Here is a 16,272-nt window from a genome sequence, read left to right as displayed (position 1 = left end):
GAGCAGCTGGGCTGGCTAGGCCAGCGCGGATGGTGCCCCTTGATTGCAGCAGCCCGGTTGCACCCTACTGAGCTGGAAACAGAGACGCAGAGTAGAATAAAATCTGACCAGGAAGGAAAAATATGAAAAACAATAAATCTAGGAATAAATATCCGGAGGCAGCGTATCATCCCAGAGAGATGCAGGAGGCAGCAGGACCGGGGCAGATCCAGGGTGACAACACACCGAAAAACAGAGGACTTGGCAGAACCTCAAAAGAGCAAGATGAGGCAGGGCAATGCCCGCCTGGCCCAGGCTGGGAGCTGCAAACCCAGCCCCGCCGGCGCAGCGTGTCCTCAGCTGCCACCTCGCACCTGGAGGGGCTGCGAACAGCATGAGAAGAGATGAGGGTTAAAGGACACAGCTTTTATTTATTTCATAATAACATCAGACATCTCCTTCATGGTAAGTCCTGAAAATGCTTCAAGATGAACCAAACTGTGGTTATCCCCATTCACAGACAAAAAAACCTGAAGCCCAGAGAAACTTGCAGGCAAAAAAAATATATAATTTGATGCCTCTGACCTCCTGATCTGCAAATGTGAACAGTAGAGCTTTGTCAAATACCACTGTTCTTAAATCCCTCTAAAAAGTGAGCCCAGCTCAGTACTGAGCATAGGCAATTGATTGTATTGATTATATATCAATTATAAAACCTCTCCGGCACAAGATTTCAATTTGAGGGAGATGGAAGAAATCTCACCCCATGGGTGCAGAGGTCTCTCAGGAAACACTACGCAGGTGAATCACACGACAAACATCAGTAAGAATTTCTTCATGCTCTAAGATGCTCTAAGATGGTGCCTTTCTCTCCCAGATTGCTGCCCACAAAGCCAGTTTGACGAGAGCTCGGAGTTTTGTACACTACTATTAAACAACAAGGAAGCCCAGAAGAGGATTGAGATCGCCTCGTGCTGAAGATCACAAAACTCTGTGCTCCTCGTCTGTCCCACCAGCTGCATAAAATCCCTCATATCCCACTATCCATTTCCAGCTGGCCACACTGTGACCCTGCAGCCATGGTGCAAGGGTGGCCACATGGGATGAAGAGCTGGAGCCTCCTGGAGGAGGGATGCAGGGGGCTGCACTGCTCCGCACACCCTGCAGGGGTGAGGAGGGCTCCGGCAGCCCCGCGCACCTGAGCGGCTTCTGCTCCCTCTTCACTGCTCCAGAGGGGTGAAAGGAAACCAGCCCTGCCCAACCAGCCGAGAAGGGATGAAAGTGCCACTGTGAGATCCACCTCTCAGCATCAAGGCAGGCGTCACAGCCACCGTCGTCACTTGAGCAAATGCAGGAGTATATCACGCGTTTCTAGAGAGGAGAGAACAGTGCAACAGTGGAAAGGAAGTTTTCAATGTGTCTTCCTTTAAAAAAAGAATCAATTTGTGATGGTCTCAGTTTAATTCCACCTGATCCAATTTAAAATGCTGCAAGTGCCACAGCTGGGCCAGATTGAGCTGAAGGAGGCAGTGATGAGGAACAAAAAAGGCTCCATTTATCTTATAGTATCAATTGCCACAAACAACCCACCGCAACCCACTAGCTCAAAACACAGAAACCACAGAGTCCACATTTTGTAGGACATTTAACTTAGCGAGAGGACACTTACATGGAAAGACTTTGTTCTGTGACTACTTTTGTAAGAGGCATATAGGCTTTCTTCCAAACTTGCAGCAATAGCTTTGTTAAATGGGTTGGTGAAAAATGAACAGAGGGAGGAAAAAAAACTTATTTTATCCTGTCTTTCCCCTCCTTTTTGAGTACAAGCTGGGAAAAGACTAAAAATAAAAAGAACAGAATCTCATATCTTTTCACGATGCAGCTCTTCTGCTGCAAATAATTAGCAGCAGCCAAAGTGAGACCACAGCAGGTAACAGTGAACTTGGAACAGATCTGGAGGGAAAATGAATGATTGTCTCTGTAATGAGGGAGAAGGAGGACAGAAGAATGCTTTGCCATTATGACAAATTAATCATCCTGATTATTCTCCAACCTCTGCATGTCTTGAGGGATGAAGTTTTATGATCTCAATCTGGCAAAAACCCTCAGGATGGGAAAACATGTCATGAAGCCCAGCAGAGCAAATCACAGCCAGGCAGTTCAACGAGGTCGGAACAGGGCTGCGTTCTCCCTCCCGGGGAGCTGCTTGCTGTAAGAGCAGGCAAGTCTCAGGGATCCAAAACAGAAAGGGAAACAGCAATCCCCTAGGGAGACAGCAGCACAAGGCAGCAAGAGTGTTTAATAGGACCATTATCCCTGGTTGTGCCCAAAACGAGGTTCAGCAGTGGAGACTTAAGATGCCTTTAAGCATGAACCATGAAAGCTGCAGTAAGTCTCCAGGAAAACCATCCTGAAAATTACCTGAAATCACCCAAAGCCAGTGCTTTGGTGTCAACATGATTCCGGCAGGGATGTCAGGGTCTGTTCTGTGGACACAGCCTCTTAAATGAAGGAGCCTTTTGTCTGTCATCTTGTCTGCCTCCCGACGTGCCCGCAGCTCTAGCCCTTGCCGGGCCGCCGCTGCCGCGGCGCTGCTGGACTCGCTGCAGCCGCTGCCCCGTGCTCTCCCGCGGCAGGATGCTGCTCGCGCATCTCCGGACAGAGCGGATCTGGGCAGCACTGGCAGTCCCAAGCAGGGAAGACGCCAGCTGGTCACGCTCGTGCCTCCCTGCACTTCGTTACTGCAGCCACATGAGTAAACCTCACAGAAGATCATTGCTCTTTACTGGCTGGTCCAGAAATATCTCTGGTTTTACCATAAATATTTACCCTATTTACCATTTACCATAAATAACAGCAGCATTTTTCACCCTCAAGAGACAGAGGCTCCCAGAGCTCAATAGCATCCTCCTTCGTGTGCTGCCCTCTCCGGCCAGGCCTCCTGCCATCTCGCCACCCTCTCCACTCCCCACCACAGGATGAAACTTATTTTAAGGCTAAGTTAAGTAACCTTCCTCTTAGCATCCCACAGCAACATTTATTCTCTTTGCTCCTTATAAACCAAAGCACCAAGACAGTCACAAATGCATCATCCAGAGCCACTGGGCTCATAACCAGGCAAAATTAATACCCAGGTCAAGCATCTCAGGAGAGAACTCCCTAACCTCATCAGCCCACAGAAGAAAGACACTGGTGGGCTGAGGCTGGAAGGGAGCCGCTGTGGCAGAGCACCTGTCCTAGCCCACATCTCTGGTGAGGCAAAATAACATCCCTGCTTGCACCCCCACAATAAAGGATGTTCCCAGGAACTCTGCAGGCCACAGAACAATCCACGCTGGGAAAGCCAAGCACTCCACCAGCCCCATGACGAGCGGCGGGTGCAGCTGGCAGCCGGGCTCTGGCGCGTGCATCGAGGAGGAACAGGAGGCAGGGAAAGCCAGTCCAGGAGGGTATTTAACCACCAGCAGCCGATTACAAGAGCACTGGCCACGCTTTGATCAGCATGCACAGGGCAGACTGCATGGCAGGCAGAGTCTCCTTCAGGCTGAATCACAGAGCCGATGTACTTGAAACTACATCTTCAGTCACATATTCAGAGGATGCTGCATTATCAACTGTGACCCAAGATTTTGGGTTATTTTTATACTAAGATTTTACCAACACTCAAAGATTTATACATTTCCCTGCCAGGTGTCTCCCTGCTTCCCTCCCCCTCAAAAAAAAAAAAAAAAGTTTGGGGGGAGAGGGGCACTAGATGTTTGCTCTTTATTTTAAAGTAGCCATGTTCTCTTCCTTAACATTTGCAATGCAAATGCTCCCATATCTTGCTAGCGGATGGGACTCAGAAACCCAAGCAGTTCAATCTGTCTACACTATTCAAACAGATAAGCCCTGGAGCTAAAGCCACCTTTATTAGGTATCTGCACACTGTTGACATGGCTTCAAAAATAACCACAGAAGGGTATGAGCTCGTGTCAATAGGAAGCTCAGTACCTTAGTTACCATTTTAGACTACTTGTATTGCCATAAACTGCGATAATGTCCCTTTACCTACTTCAGAAATCTATACCTCCCTGACGCCAGGCAAGGAACGCAAACACAGGAGACGGAGCCCTAATCCTAAACCAACACTGGTCTACAGAAACAGGAAGGTGGGATATTTCTGGGGATCTCCATGGGAGAAGCAGCTAACCAACACTGTCACCCTAAGGTGGACTGCAGTAAGTTCCCGGGGGAAATTCTACCCTACAGTATCGGTGTTCGCCATTGATCTCTGCTCTGTGGTTTTATTTATGATCAAAACTTCCACGAACAGAAACGAATGCAAAGAACTGTGTCCAGCAGAAACGTGTTCTTTTCCAAAATGCTGTGCTGCGGAGAAGGCAGTGGCAACAATTGCTGCCTCCAGAGGTGCAGGCTGGTGTCCTGCCCTCACTGACCATTTCACATACAGCCCCCTTCTTCAGCTCCTCAGTGCCTGGAGCCCGTGGGGACCCTGCTGAACCATGCGGTCAGCGTGGTCTGTGCCATCGTGTTGATCTCTCCCCTGCAATTACTTCTGCTAAGGACAACACACCACTGTGTAAAATGGTATTTCAAAGCTTTCCTCTGGGGAGGAGATGTAATTATCCTTACCAGTACCAAAGAGAAACCTAATGCACAGAGCTGCATCTTTTATAAAATATATACACTTACATTTTTACAAAATATATGCACTTACATTTTATCTGTATCTTGCCCCAGTAACAAGGAGCTCTCAGGAGAGGAAGATCGAGGTCGCCATCCCTCGGTCACTGAAGAGCCTTGAAACCAGCATGACAGAACAGGTGACTACGAGCACCTGAGCTTTGTCTTACTTTGCAAGTATCATTCCAGCCAACACGGGCTAGCCATGCTGGAACGAGGTGGGTGAACTATGCACCAAACCACCTGGCTTTGGGTAGACAATACGCTGGATAAGTAGGGCCACAAAGTGGCTCATTGCAAAGCCTCTGCTATGACAACTTGCCTGATGAACAGCTTTGGATCGGCATTATCACAGAATCCCAGAATGGTTAAGGTTGGAAGGGACCTCTAGAGGTCATCTAGTCCAACCCCCCTGCACACGCAGGGTCACCTAGAACACGTGGCACAGGACTGCGACTGGGTTTTGAAGATCTCCAGAGAAGGAAACTCCACAACCTCTCTGGGCAGCCTGTTCCAGTGCTCTGTCACCCTCACCGTTAAGAACTTTTTCCTTAAGTTCCTGTGGAATTTTTGATGCTTCAGTTTCCGGCCGTTTCCTCTAGTCCCATCAGTGGCCACCACTGAAAAGAGGCCAGCACCATCCTCCTCACTGCCTCCCTTGAGGTTCTTATAGACACTGATTAGATCCCCTCTCAGCCTTCTCTTCTCCAGGCTGAACAGGCCCAGCTCCCTCAGCCTCTCCTCATAGGGCAGATGTTCCAGGCCCCTGATCATCCTTGTGGCCCTGCGCTGGACTCTCTCCAGCGGCTCCACATGTACTGGGGGCCCCAGAACTGGACACAATACTCCAGATGTGGCCTCACCAGGCTGAGCAGAGGGGGACGATCACCTGCCTCGACCTGCTGGAGACGCTCTTCTTAACGCACCCCAGGATCCCATTGGCCTTCTTGGCCATGAGGGCACACTGCTACTTCATGGTCACCTTGTCCACCATGACGCCCAGGTCCTTCTCTGCAGAGCTGCCCTCCAGAAGGTCAGTCCCCAGCCTGTACTGGTGTCTGGGTTATTCCTCCCCAGGTGCAGGACCTTGCACTTGGCCTTGTTGAATTCCATGAGGTTTTTCACCCCCCAGTTGTCCAGTCTGCCCAGGTCCCTCTGGATGGCAGTGCAGCCCTCTGGAGTATCAGCTGCTCCTTCCAGTTTGGTACCATCAGCAAACTTGCTGAGGGAGCACTCCGTGCCTTCATACAAGCCCCCTCGCCTGACTTCTTGCTCATAGGGATACACCAGTCTCGAGTGTGGAGAAAGTGCTGCTTGAATCCTAATCAGCTCTCTTGCGCTCCCCTTCCTTCTAGGGCCCAAGCCTATGGGATTCTTCCAAGGAGGTTTCTGAAGAGGCCAAAATTGGCCCTCCTGAGGTCCATGGTTACAAAGCTACTTACAGCCCTGCTTCCTCCTCGTTGGACCTGAACTCAACCAGCCCATGGTCACTACTGCCAAGGCTAACCCCACCTTCACATCTCCAGCAAGTCCCTCTCTATCTGTTAGTACAAGGTCCAGTAGCCACCTCTCCTCGTTGGCTCCTCCACAACCTGTGTCAAAAAGTTATCATCCACGATTACAGAAGGGTTGAGGTTGGAAGGGGCCTCCAGAGATCATCTAGTCCAACCCACTGCTCCAGCAGGGACACCCAGAGCACACAGCACAGGGCGGCACCCAAGGGGCTTTTGAAGATTTCCAGAGAAGGAGACTCCACAGCCTCTCTGGGCAGCCTGTGCCAAGGCTCTGGCACCCTCACAGGAAAGATGTTCTTCCTCATACAGAGGTGAAACTGCCTGGGTTTCAACTTACACCCGTTACCCCTTGTCTTGTTACCGGCCACCACGGAGAAGAGCCTGGCCCCATCCTCCCTACAGTCACCCCTCAGGTACTCGAACATGTTGATCAAATCTCCTCTCAGCCTTCTTTTCTCCAGACTAAATGGGCTCAGCTCGCTCAGTCTTTCCTCGTATGGTAAATGCTCCAGTCCCTTCATCATCTTCGTGGCTCTCCTCTAGACCCTCTCTGAAACCTCCAGGACTGTTTGTACCTGGCTCTATTGTCTTTCCAGTTGATGTCAGGGTGGTTTAAGTTCCCCTGAGAACCAAGGCCTGTGACCATAAGGCTACTCCCAGCTGTCTGGAGAGGCCTCATCAACCTCCTCATCCTGATCAGGTGGGCTGTAGCAAACACCCACCACAGTGTCTTCCACATTAGCCTGCCCTCTAATCCTTACCCATGAGCTCTCAACTCGCTCACCCAGGCTGAGCTCCATGCATTCCAGTTGCTCTCTCACATAAAGAGCTACTCCACCACCTCGCCTTCCCAGCCTGTCCTTCCTAAAGAGCACACAGACTTCCATGGCAGCGCTGCAGTCACGGGAGCTGTCCCACTGTGTCTCTGTAATTGCGATGGGATCACGACCCTGGGAGCGCACACAGATCTCCAGCCCCTCCTGGTTATTCCCCATGCAGTGGCATACCGGCATTTCAGGGAAGTAATCACGCCCGCAGGTTTCCCAGGAGGGGTGAAAGAGGACCCTATAATCATCTCCTATCCTCACTTCCCCGCTACCATACTCCTGTTGGACACTTTCTGGCTTTGGCTGCATGCCACTGATTGCCCTGGCCATGTAACATTCCCCGTCCCCCTTCTTGCTTAGTTTAAAGCCCTCCTAACCAGGCTGACCAACCTGCTGGCAGAAATACGTGCCCCTCTTGCTGAGGTGGCTCTCATCATTCCCCACTAGCTGGTGATCCTCAGAGTCCCATGGTCACAGAAACCAAAACGCTGTTGCCCAGACCGGCAGTGCAGCCAGTTTTTAACCTGCAATATCCACCTTTTCCTCCTCATACCCATTCCCCTCGTTGGCAGGAAAGAGGAGAACATAGCCTGGGCTCCCAGACGTTGACTGCCATCCCCAAGGCTCTGAAATCTCGCTTGATGTTACTCAGTTTCCCCGTGGTGTCATTAGTGCCCACATGAAACAGTAACGGGGTAATAGTCAGGTGCCTGGACAAGCCGTGGCAGCGTCTCCGTGACGTCCCTTACTCGAGGCCTGACAGGCAACAGACCCCTCTGGACAAGGGGTCGGGTCTGCAGATTGGTGCTTCCATGCCCTGCGGCAGGGAGTCTCCCACAACACTGATCCATCAAAACACTGACCCACCATGACCACTCTGCCTGGCCTGACGGACCAGCTCACCATGAGGCCTGCTCGCGGATCCTCTCCCGGACCAGCACGCCTCCCACCGCTCGCTGCTTCCCTGCTCTTCCACTCACATATTTTGTTTAGGCCTCTCATCCTCAAAGCACAAGAAAACTGGATATGAATCTGTTCTTTGAAAACATTTTTCTTACTCTGATAACTTAAAGAGCAAAGGCTGAAACACTAAGGGGCTTTTACCACTCAGGAACATTCACTCTTTTCTATCTTTCCAAGCTTCCAAGAGCCAGAAGTGAATCTACATCTTTATACATACACCTGGATGGGCTTGGAAGAAATTGGGTGTGAAATGAGATGTCAAATGTATGAGCTTGCAAACCATTAAGATGACTCAGGCTGTTAAATCCAAGTCAAATTTCTACAGATGCTGGGGACATTCCAGCTAGGCTTCAAACCTGGCAGCCTGGTCTCCACAATGGCCCGAACCCAAAACTCATGCGCGAAGAGCAGTGCATCCTTGCCTGATCCCAGGGATTTCAACAGCAAGACACCAATATGTCCCCAAAGTCCAGACATCGGCTTAAACAGCTGTAAGTTTGTTAGGTTTTTTTTGTCCGTTTTTTTTTAAAAAAACTTTTAATCTTCTTTTGTTTGAGCTTCACATTTGCTTCACACCTCGTCATGCTGTGCAGTTGGACCAAATGCATTATGAAGACTCTGAAGTCCAACCCCAGCAATAAAGTTCTTATATGAACATCAGTGAATCGTAATGGGTTTCAAGACATGGCAGGAGTAAGCACAGCCCCAATCTCTATAATTACACAATGTCCACAGAACTATGGGGTCTGTATTCAGAATCATCTCAATGATTTGTCAGCAGCTTATCCTGTGGCTCTATAATCTTACAGAAGTATCCCTTAGCAAGGAAAGAAGTGGTAGGAAATGTGTGAAGGGAGATAGTGCATAGTGTGGGGTGTCACCCCCTTTCCTGTTTTTCACCTACATCCTCTCCACATACTAAATTATCACATATTCCATTTTTTTTATGCAGGTGGAAACAAGCAAACCATTAGTGCCTTACCCTGATAAGACGCCCAGCACCAAGTTGAGCATGAAGAAAGAGCCAATGATGATGAGAGGGATGAAGTAAAGCCAGTTCCATGTATTTCCTGCAGCATCATTTGTCTGAAAATAGAAAGAGAAGGGGAGAGAGGAAAGCAAATATGAACCAACTTCAAAGGCAAAACACAATACAGAATATGCAGGGCAGAGGCCACAGGAGATTCCTCTCAGATTTCCATAGGGCTGTTCACCACTGATGCTCTACTTTGCTATGGGCACCAGCAGAAGACCTGAGGAAGCAAGCTGAGCATCCAACTGTCTGCACCACAGCTCACCAGCGGCTCCAGAACGTCTCCTCTCTAATTCTACAGATCCAGACCAGCCCTGCCGGGGGGCCAAAACCCCATTTTAAATGACTACCTCCATGCAGAAGCACAGCTTCTGCCCCGGCCTCCTCCCTCCCCACCTCAAGTCTGAGCTGGCATGTGCCAAGCAGCAGGGTTGTATTTACATCTGAATTGAGACACAACAAGGGAGGCAGCCACAAGCTTCCGCTAATCTGTGCTGCAATTAAGGCAGTGCATGGCACCCTGCCCAAAATCTGTGTGCACACAGGGAACAGAAGATGAGAAGTCTGCAAGAAAAGGAGGCATCTTTAGAGCAACTGCAATTTCACATCTGCTTACTCAGCACTTCGGGGCTGTGTCATCAAAACCCATCTCAGGCTGAGTAAGCAACAGTGGAGATTAAGGGGAGGGGAGGGGAGGCTGCTTTAGTTTATGACAAAGTTTCTGCATTCATCAACCACAAGAGAGCTCTTTAAGGAAGTGCTGAAAAGTAAAACGCCACATGGCCATTACCGAAGCCACCTAGAAAAATGCAAATTCTTCGCTTTGGAGCGAGGAATGCAGCAAGCTCAGAAGGGGCTGGTGTGGGACATGAGAGGCAAAGAGCAAAATAAAATGAGAGAGCCAAAGGCCTCTCATTGCCCCTCCTCCTCCTCCAGGCTTGGAGGACAACCCGCTTCCTCCATCATGAGCTGAGCACTGCAGAGAGCAGCAGGGACTGCAGAGAAGCACTCACAAACACCAACTCCAACAAAATACATTAATTCTAATTGATATTGGTGCCTCCTATTTATTATTCGGGGTGCTTTTTAGTCAGTATTCCAAATCATACTTGGAAGTGAGACTCACATTGCAGAAGAACATTCACATGGAAAGAACCTAAAATGCAGCCACGAATATCCCAACCACGTGTGCTCCTTATGCCACCTGGAAACGTCCCTGCACATGTAGATGTCACCAAGAAAATACACAGAGACAACACGCAGAGAGAGTGACTGCAGTCAGAGTATTTTTTACAGGTGATAGCACTTATCGTACTGATGGAAATACAAAGCTTTTCTGAGACACTTTAATACGGTGCCTGTCTGCCTATATCCTTCCTCCAGGAGCAGACTCTGGTGCTCAAATGCATGACAAACATTTCTCCAAACAGCTAACATATTCAGCAGCTTCTGTGTCAGTTGATCAGTGAGTCACCCAAGACAAGAACTAACTAATCCAGCCACAAACCAACACTGCTAAAGGCAAAACCAGTGTGAGATGAGCAAAAGAATTTGAAGAGAAAACAGGTTGGGAAAACAAGAATGCAGAAAAACGGAGAAAACAGTCCAGTTCCTTCTCTCAGCACTGAATTTTTACTGTCTTTTCCAAAACCTGTTGTTGCACCACAGCAGCATTCCTGCCTTCAACGTTTCATTTATCTGCTCCTGTTTCAGCTTTTCTACATTTCTTCTGCCTGTTCTCCTATTCCCCTTGCACAGGGCGCTAAGGACCCTTATCCTCAGCGTCACTTCCCCAACACACACAGAAAAAGGGCCTAGTGTAGTCCCAGCCTGCTTGCTTGGGATTAACCTGCAAAACTAGCATTACATATACATATAGATACACACACGCACATATATATACACATACATATATATACACACATACATATATATATATATTTAGAGGCTGATATTTAATTCTCGTTGCACTGACCAAGACAGAAGCCTTCATGCAAGGCTGGGAGCTGCCCTCAATCTGGCGAGGGGCACTCCAAAATACAGAGGAAGAGCCAAAGTAAGGAACAGATGGGAGAGGGGAAGCTGCATAAACATGCGAGTGCAGGAGGTTCAATACAGCCAAATGATCGTTTATCATTTATTTATTCGTTTGAAGCCCAAACTTGGCGACAGATCCTCGATTCCATGCCATGATCAAAGCCTTTAAAATGAAATGTGCTGAAATACGACTAATTAAGCACCCTCCCCTGAGCCCTGCTATGCTGCCTTCTGCTCAGGGCAGGGCCAGGCCTCGCTCTGTCTGTTCTGTCGCCCACACAGGTGTCCAGGACAAGCTGGAGGACAAAGCAGCAGGCAACAGGGTCAGCAGAAAACTTTGGAGAACGCAGAACTTCCACAGACCTGGACCTGCTTTCCAGGGCTCCCAGACCTGAAGCTGAGGACAACTTAGGGCCCCAGTTCCACCCTGGTGAGGTGTTTTAACGCCCCAAAGCTGCGAGCTGCCGAGACACCAACTTCGTCCCCTCAGGAAGGGCCCCGAGGGCTGAGCTGGGCAGCTCCTCACGAGCAGGGCAGCGGGACCTCCAGCTGCAGCCCAGCTTGGTCATTAAGGCAACAGAACAGAACAATGTTGTGCTCTAGCTAAGATAACGCATTGGTTTAATGTCCAGCTCACCATCAGGGCTCCTTAATCCTGACCACAGGTCTAACTCAATAGGGAAGAATTAGAAAAAATGCTTGTAACGGTGGGGTGGAATTATATCAAGACACACACGGGCTCTCTTACTGCTTAGGAAAAGCTGATGAAATCCCAGTAGGAGCAGGGCTCTGCTGGAGCCTTGGTCAAGAAGTGCCCCAGGCAGCGAGGCTGGGAGCTCACATCAGCTAAGATTGCCAGCATACTACACCCAGGGAAGCAGTGCTGGGATGCAGGAACCGGGCACGGAGAGCCCAAGAGACACCTTGCAGGTCACAGGGGAAGCAGAAAGCAAGGGAACGACCTCAGGCTTCGAAAACCCCTGTCAGCAAGTCCAGCCCTGGGGCGGTCCTGCCAACAGGACATGCTGCGTGGCCTCCCCTGCAGCATCCTGCTGTTATCTCCAAGCTACTCCCATCCTCTGTCCTGGTGCACTTAACTGAGATGCACCCACAATACCTAGCCAAATGTGTTGCCTTTTTTTTGTTGTTTTTTCTTTTTCTGCCACAACACACAACCCAGCCCACAACAGCACCTCTGTGAGACTCTGCTTGCTTGTTCACCTTGACACCTCTGCAGGGCCAGAGTGCCTGGGTCACCAAGGAAAACTGGAGATGACCATGAGGCAACCTTTACATACTAGTTCTCTGCACAGCTGCTTTTGAGTCCCCTTCTCCCTTTCCTGAAGCATCTAGCACAACTAGAGCATCCTCACGCAGTGTCACCAGCACCGTGGCCCTGCAGAAACAGCTAGGTGAAGACTGTCATCTATAACACATGCAGAGGCTAAAAATCTGCTGTTTTGCAGGGAGATTAATAATCCGAGCTGCCATAAAACCAAAGACAAGCGAGTGCACTCGAATAGGCACAAGATATTTTCCGCAATCAAGCCTTGGGGGACTTGGCCAGTACCACAGACAAGGCTGATGGGACCCCTCAGACTTTCCTGTGCCTCACACCCAGAGAGCTGCTAGGCCCTTGCTCATTATGTTAACAGGACAGCAGCTCTTCTAATTAATTCATTTAAATATATATTTTGAAATGATTAGCCTGAAAGCCATATACTCCCATTTGCAATGGGCTTCAGAGACCAAAAATGCTTTTATACTATGTTTTACGTTCCTTTCTGGAGCCCTAATCCTGGCAGACACGGCCTGTGCTTCTCGGAGCACATAGAGACGCACAACCCCTGTGCCCAGAGCTTGTCACGTCCCTAGGGCATCTCAGTGCTGCAAGAGCGGAACGCAGGCTGCTCCAGCCTGCCGAACCCGGGGCGCTCTGCCCAACCGAACACAGGCCGCTCCAGCCTGCCGAACCCGGGCCGCCCAAGCCCACGGAACCAGCCAGCCTGCCTGTGCCACCCCGGAACGGGTCTCTCCTGCAGCGAGCAGAGGCCAGCAGAGTCCCATGCGCCGCATCCCCCTCGCACCCCGGCCTCAGACGGGGGTGAGGGGGAGCACTCGCTCGCTCGGCGGGAAGGCAGCGCACAGGGCCCGGCAGTGCAGCCACCGAGGGAGACACGGCGGCCTCCACAGAAGATCCACCAGCCCCCAGCAAGGGGAGTCCCCGCAGCACCTCCTCAGCTTGCCCAACCGCGGCCTGCAGCAGTAACGCCCGATGTGCACAGGGTGACTTTGGTTTACACACAGCAAATATCTGCCTCTGTTCAATGGGGTGACAAATCCGAGGTCTGCAGAGATATAGAGGCTGCAAATTAGAGCAAGTAAAGCAAAGAGCAATCCCTGCAATCCTCCCTTCCCTTTCCATGGAGCAGACAGCACCCCTGGCCACACATTCACTCCTCCTGTCTTCTGCAACAGGACCTAAATCTACATTTTGTATGGCAAGAGATATGGGGCATTCCCAAATATCGGAGTTCCACTTCCCAGCAGCCCATGAACTGAACACTAAGGCCATGCCCCAAAGGTACCTTAGACCTGAAGGGTCTCTGATCTGGAGCTAATGGTTCTTCCCAGCGAACGGCAACAGAAGATCTGCCACTATGTTGTGCTGCTCACAACACCATTCAGTGTATACCAAAGGCCGAGTGAGACAGGCAGGGATAATGCTTAAATAATCTATTCAAATAACCTATTAAAGAGTTTAACCTGATTAAATCCTCTTAGGCAAGGTAAAAGCAGCAGAACAACACAGACCTTCCCCACAGGAATGTGCTGGGTGGTATAAGCAGAGCCTCCTGTTCAAGGACGGTCACATGGCAGTGAATGTGAGCACTAAAGAAAGACTGAAGTCTTGTATTTCAGCTGTTTTCCACATTTCTGGTCACAACACAGTCACTCTTCTGGCCTTCCTCCCCACATCCAGTCCATCTCACTGGTGGCAGGAGCAGAATGCTCAGAGCCCCAGAGAGCCCAGCCACATCCCCACACGAGGCTGCACCAGACCCTCACGTGAGCACGTTGACTTTGGTGTAAGCAGCTTACCGCATCGAGGCTGCAGTCGCTCCCCATTGCTATAAATTGCACAGCCTTTATGAGTGACTTGCCCTCACCCGTGCTGCTCAGGAGGTTAGTGCAGGCCTGCAGGAAGGGCCCCTCCAAGCTTGGGGACAACCCCACGCTGCCTCCAGCAGACGTGATGCCCACGCAAGTGTACGACAGCACTCCCCAGTGCCCCAAGGCCTTCGGGTGACCCGCAACTTCGAACAAGCCCTTATTCCAGTCCATTAGCTGACCAAGTACGTGCTCCAAAACCAGTACTAGTACAAAATCGAATGCATCTGCTCACACCACCACTAAGTGCAGCATCTCCAGAAGCAAAGTGTCAAGTCACAGCTCGGCACCACCCTGGTCATCAGACCCCAGGACAGAGTGCTGGTTGGTACTGCCTGGGAATTTCCAACTGGGCTTCCCGAGATAAGCAAAAAGGCTGTTTGGGCTTTCAAGCTGATAGACTCCCATTTACCCTTAGAATTATCCCACATTTTTACCAGTACAAGCACAAAATGATTCATGTGTCTAAACAAGGAGCCACTTTGCTATTTACACAAGTTTCTTCTTTCAGCTGCTTTGACAGACATAGAAATCCTGAGGCAATTGCCCCATATCTCGAAGGAAGAAATTCTGCCATCGCATTGCTCAGCACCTTCTCCAACAGTATGAAAAAGAGGCAATTAAGGAGCTAGCACAAACTATTGTAAATGTTTCCAGGCTGGGGTTCGATAACCAAGGGAGCTAATTTAACAGAGAGAGGCACAGCATAAACACCACAGACTGTTAGTTCTTTACCATGTTTTTAATCAAAATGCACAGTATACCTAAAGTTTACTCATTTTTATTTGATTTAACCAGTGGCAGAGCCTGACTTATCTGGGGCAATTAAAATACAATCTTTCCTTAGACAAGGGCTTTTGCATTGGGGAAAACTGGCATAGAGTAGTGACCTCTGCTTACCTTTCATCTGATTCTTCACAATTCACTCCCTGCTTCTTTTCCTAATTAGCAAGGCTATTTATGTTTGATTTCTTTCTTTCTTTCTGTTCCTGCTCCTAGCATAAGGAGCCCAAGAGCAGAGGTGAACGGTGAGAGCCTGGCACGAGGGGCGCACGGAGCCGCTCCACGCAGTCGCCCTGCAGAGCGCCCCAGCCTGCGCAGGGTCCCTGCGCTGCCCTGAAAGCACAACCAGAAACGCGCTGCGAGGCTGCAGTCCCTTGCGACAACCCCACAGCTCCCCTGAAACCAGCAATAGAAGACAGTTCTGCAGGACAGGGGTTTCAAAAGGTCTTGGAAGGACAGGGAACACCAGCAAGCCGCTGACCATGCACTCGCCCAGGCGAGTTATTGAGGGGGTGTGAGAGATTCAGACTTGTATTTCTGAAGAACCAGGTTCCTCTTGGCTGGGGAAGGAATAAAACTCTTCATTGTGGTTTTTCCTTTTCCTGCAGTTATCTTTGTTCCTTAAACCTCTTCCTTTGCAATAAGCTCCCTAAATAGTCGCTCTTTGTGGTTCCTATGAAAAGGTTATTACGTGCAAAATGCCAACATCCAATTTAGCTCCTTATCAACTTGACCACTGGTAACTAAACAGCCTGCTGCTCCCTCCCGTCTTTTTTCTCCACTGCCCGCTAAACAGCCTGCACTGCAGCAGGACTATTCTTGCCTATGTCGGACAAGAAACATTCAGTGCATTTGGACTGCACTAGCGCAGCGGAAACCCTGGGGAGAGTCTGCGGAGCCTGCCCAGCCCAAGCCAGGACTTCAGGCAAATGTTTTCATCAGATGAGAGCACAGGACACTGTTCCCCAACAAGGGACATAATCTCATGCCTAGAGTACAGCGGGACATTCAATTGCCTTTTTTTTTTTTTTTTTTTTTTTTGTATCTCCTGTTTTATTTTGGAGAGAAAAAAAAAAGGGTCTGGAGGGATTTGTGTAAAGTTCTTAAAATAATGAAACCCTCAGAAATGGGTCTAGGGCACATGGAGATAGTGCCTGAGGCTCTCACCTGATGACATTCAAGGAGGAGTGCAGCTTCTTCCTCACTCCCTGGGAAAGCCATAATCTCATTCAGCAGAGCTTTACAATAGCTCCTTTTTTCTCAGTTACCAAAAGAGATG

At 49.8% G+C, this 16,272-nt stretch overlaps 1 protein-coding gene across 1 annotated transcript in view; it reads right to left on the bottom strand.

Moving 5' to 3' along the window:
• The window catches only part of CACNA1B (calcium voltage-gated channel subunit alpha1 B), a 272,146-nt gene that overhangs the window by 140,427 nt on the left and 115,447 nt on the right, over positions 1-16,272 (bottom strand). The window contains exon 7 of the mRNA XM_088523279.1: positions 8,952-9,055. Within this exon, the coding sequence (XP_088379405.1) occupies positions 8,952-9,055 (104 nt within the window). The remainder of the gene's footprint in view (positions 1-8,951; positions 9,056-16,272) is intronic.

The sequence above is a fragment of the Tinamus guttatus genome, unplaced genomic scaffold (assembly GCF_059628265.1).
Source record: "Tinamus guttatus ecotype Peru unplaced genomic scaffold, ASM5962826v1 Tinamus_guttatus_pri_ptg000177l, whole genome shotgun sequence".
In the NCBI taxonomy this organism is placed as follows: Eukaryota; Metazoa; Chordata; class Aves; order Tinamiformes; family Tinamidae; genus Tinamus; species Tinamus guttatus.
Note: the sequence above shows the minus strand (reverse complement) of the source record. Positions and strands in the feature narration are given on the sequence as shown.